Source organism: Austrofundulus limnaeus, unplaced genomic scaffold (assembly GCF_001266775.1).
Source record: "Austrofundulus limnaeus strain Quisiro unplaced genomic scaffold, Austrofundulus_limnaeus-1.0 Scaffold6, whole genome shotgun sequence".
NCBI classification, from domain to species: domain Eukaryota; kingdom Metazoa; phylum Chordata; class Actinopteri; order Cyprinodontiformes; family Rivulidae; genus Austrofundulus; species Austrofundulus limnaeus.
Window position 1 is genome coordinate 4,996,320 of NW_013952408.1, and position 3,139 is coordinate 4,999,458.

At 42.5% G+C, this 3,139-nt stretch overlaps 1 protein-coding gene across 1 annotated transcript; it reads right to left on the reverse strand.

The window, feature by feature from the left end:
• Positions 1-306: 306 nt before the first annotated feature.
• Positions 307-3,134, reverse strand: tal1 (T-cell acute lymphocytic leukemia 1; the record flags this gene model as incomplete). The annotated part of the gene is given in 2 exon segments (XM_014031936.1): positions 307-2,179; positions 3,046-3,134. Coding segments are annotated over 2 exon segments (619 nt in total), but the record flags the coding sequence as incomplete, so codon positions are not given.
• Between the last annotated feature and the right edge of the window lie 5 nt (positions 3,135-3,139).

A 3,139-nucleotide genomic window follows, 5' to 3' on the forward strand; every position in this document is an offset into this window, starting at 1 on the left:
TGAGGATTACAGCGTCCACTAAAAGGGGTTTCAGGTTTCGAAAGGAGGTTGTGGTTCGAACTATACAACATGTGGGAAGTGGCATGACACTGTCTGCCTTTGGAGGTAAGTAAGTTGGGTTATGCAACTCTGAAATGGAGAAACGTGTAGAGTATTAATTAAAATGAGCGACAAAATGTTGAATTTCTCTCTACCAGAATAGAATAGAATAGAATAGAATAGAATAGAATAGAATAGAATAGAATAGAATAGAATAGAATAGAATAGAATAGACACATTAGGTCTGACAGATCAGATGTACAAAACTTTTCCTCTGCATATTTTATTCAGGGGTTTTGTATAAAATTCATCAGCTCAACATCAGATATATTTATAGTTACAGCTATCATACAACAATGTCATTACCAAACGTACAATGTCCCTTTACTGTAATTCATAAAATACCAAAGGTACCAATAGAAGCTACTAGGTCCTGCTAAAAATGCAGAATAACCAACAACAGTGAGCAATACTTAGCTGTTTGTCAGAAAACTGCTGGTGTTTTTTTTTTTTTCATGATATTAACACTGTATGGGGATGGTTTGCGTGTACATATGAAAAAGTGGGAACAAAGAGGGCTTGTTTGTGTACCTTTTCTAAACTACATCGGCAGTACAGTTCATAAAACACAGAAACATTCATTTCAAAAGGAACGGCACGAGTCCTTCCACGGTTTCATTTGACCCATGCTGTATTTTTGTACGCTTTAAGAGCACTCTTTGTCTTGTACCTCCATAACAATTTCAAATAGAAACTTGAATCTCAGACAGTGGGAAAAAAAAGGTCAACTGTCTGGACAAATATTTGGTGTCATTTTCTGATCACCAAATTGGAAGAAAACAGGAAGTGGTACCACATTCGATGTACTTTTCATCAGTAGGTTCAGCTGTTCGCATCTTCTCTCCCCCCCTCTCTCTTTGCTTTCTGTCTCTTAAAAGACATTTTTGATAGTAAACTCATTGACAAACACATTATGATACACTTTAAACCACATGATTTGAATTTAAGTCAGTTGTGTTACATTGTGCAGTGGAAATATAATACTATTTACAATGCAAACCTGCATGGGCACTGCCTGTGGTGCACTTTTCTTAAAAATTTGAACCTCTCAAATTTGATGAGCGTAGGCCTACGTCTTTCTGTTTGACTATTCTGATCAGTGTATTTGCAACACAGTGCAATCAAGGTGAATCGTTTTGAGATGCGCCATTTTGTAATCAAATCGAGGCACTGATGCTGAGTTTTCTTATGGGACAATTACGATTTAAATGGAGGTTTTTCAAGGTATGCATTTTTATTTCAATACTTTCAGTGTCTTTGGAATTTTAAAGCACAAAAATGTTGTAATCTGCAGGGTGGTCAAAGACATGAGACATGCAGAATTTACAAGTCTTTTGGAGCACATCAGTGCTGTTTTATGCACTTTTCAGACAGAGCGCACTCAAAATCAGTATTAGGAATCACCTCCTCTCTACATGTGGCGTAACACTTCCCTCTAATTTGATGGCTCAATAGATAACAAGGTTCTGAGGTCATCCGCTTTTATGTTCTCGCTAATTAATTTTTCATTTAGTCTTAGATGTTTTGCCTGTGGTCTCTTGGCATCTGCATCACCGGCGAGTGGAACCATCTAACGGGCGTCCGTTGCGCCTCAGATCCCTAGCTGACAGATGCAACGAGGGCCCACGTGAGGCTGTYAAAGTCCTCGGAGCCGGAGGTGAGTCCTGGTCCTCCATGAAGCTCTCGGGACTCCCTTCGGCRTCGCCGTCCGGTAGGCTTCCACAGCTGGAGCTCGGCGACATGGTCTCCAGAAGATCGTCCCTCGCCAAGCCCGCCACGGTYTCCTGACGCGGTGTACCCTGAGGGCCTCCCTCGTGAGCCGCCACGCCGACCAGAAGCCCCGTGTCCCCATCGGTTGTGCTGCCAACGTTCCTTTCCCCGTCCTGGTCCTCCAGAAGGTTGGAGAGGAAGCTAATGTATTTCATCGCAAGTCTCAGAATCTCRTTTTTGCTCAGCTTCTTGTCGGGGGGATGAGTGGGGATGAGCTTGCGAAGCTCTGCGAACGCCCCGTTGACGTTCTGCTGCCGCCAACGCTCACGGCTGTTTGTGAAAATGCGACGGACAATCTTTGGCTGCCCAGCTGTCGAAGAAGGAAAGAGGGAAAAGGAGAAAGACATGGGAATGAGTTCGTACATTATTTGCACAGTTAAAATAGAAAGTTTGTTTTCTAAAAGGCTATAAAAAGTGCAAAATTAAGATCAGAAGAATTAGCAGTAACAAAACAGAAACACAGCATTTCTGCAAAATTTGAAGCCAAAACAAACTTCCTTATCTTAGAGATTTAAATTGCAAAACTGTCCTCTGAGTGACTGCGGATGAAACCATTCCATGAAGTTTTCAAATGTAAAAATCCAAATTGCCAAACCTCAAGAAAAGACATCTGGAGGCCTGTGTTCACCCCACTGAGCATTTGGTGTGCCACTTAGTTTTTCAGGCATAATAAAATGCTTCACTGCAGGTAGTCAAATCTTCCCACCCCCAATAATGGTGTCTTTTGGGCTATTGTTTCCTTTGGAACACACCCAGTCTATCTTAATCCCTCAACCCACTCTGCAGTAAAACCTTGGCATGGAAGAAGCAGCACCCCCTTTTCTCCTCTCCTGTGGCGGTGAGTGGGCAGCAGTGGAAAGGGTGTTTCAAATGAAATAAACTCCAAATTTGCTTGAGAAAGGCTTGTTTTAATGACATAAAGGTGCATGGATTTGGCATACCGATTGGTAAAAGTCATTCGTACCAGGAATGCACATTTTTGGACATTCCTCAGTGGTTCAACACCATATGTCCTTGCATAGCATTTTTCGCAACACTCAGATTTGAAACAGTCTCCATGTCGATGGATGGATGGTGATGGAGATGARGGAGGGATATTTAGGGGCTGGGTTGGCAGAAGGATCACACATCAGAAGTGCATCTTACCATACTTATAAAGATCTAAAATGCGCCTACCCTCGTCGAGTTCAACCTCATAAGGCGCTGGGCGACGCTTTACCCTGTTGCTGGGGTACATACTGTACTGCTCCGACTCTCCTCCAAGACTACA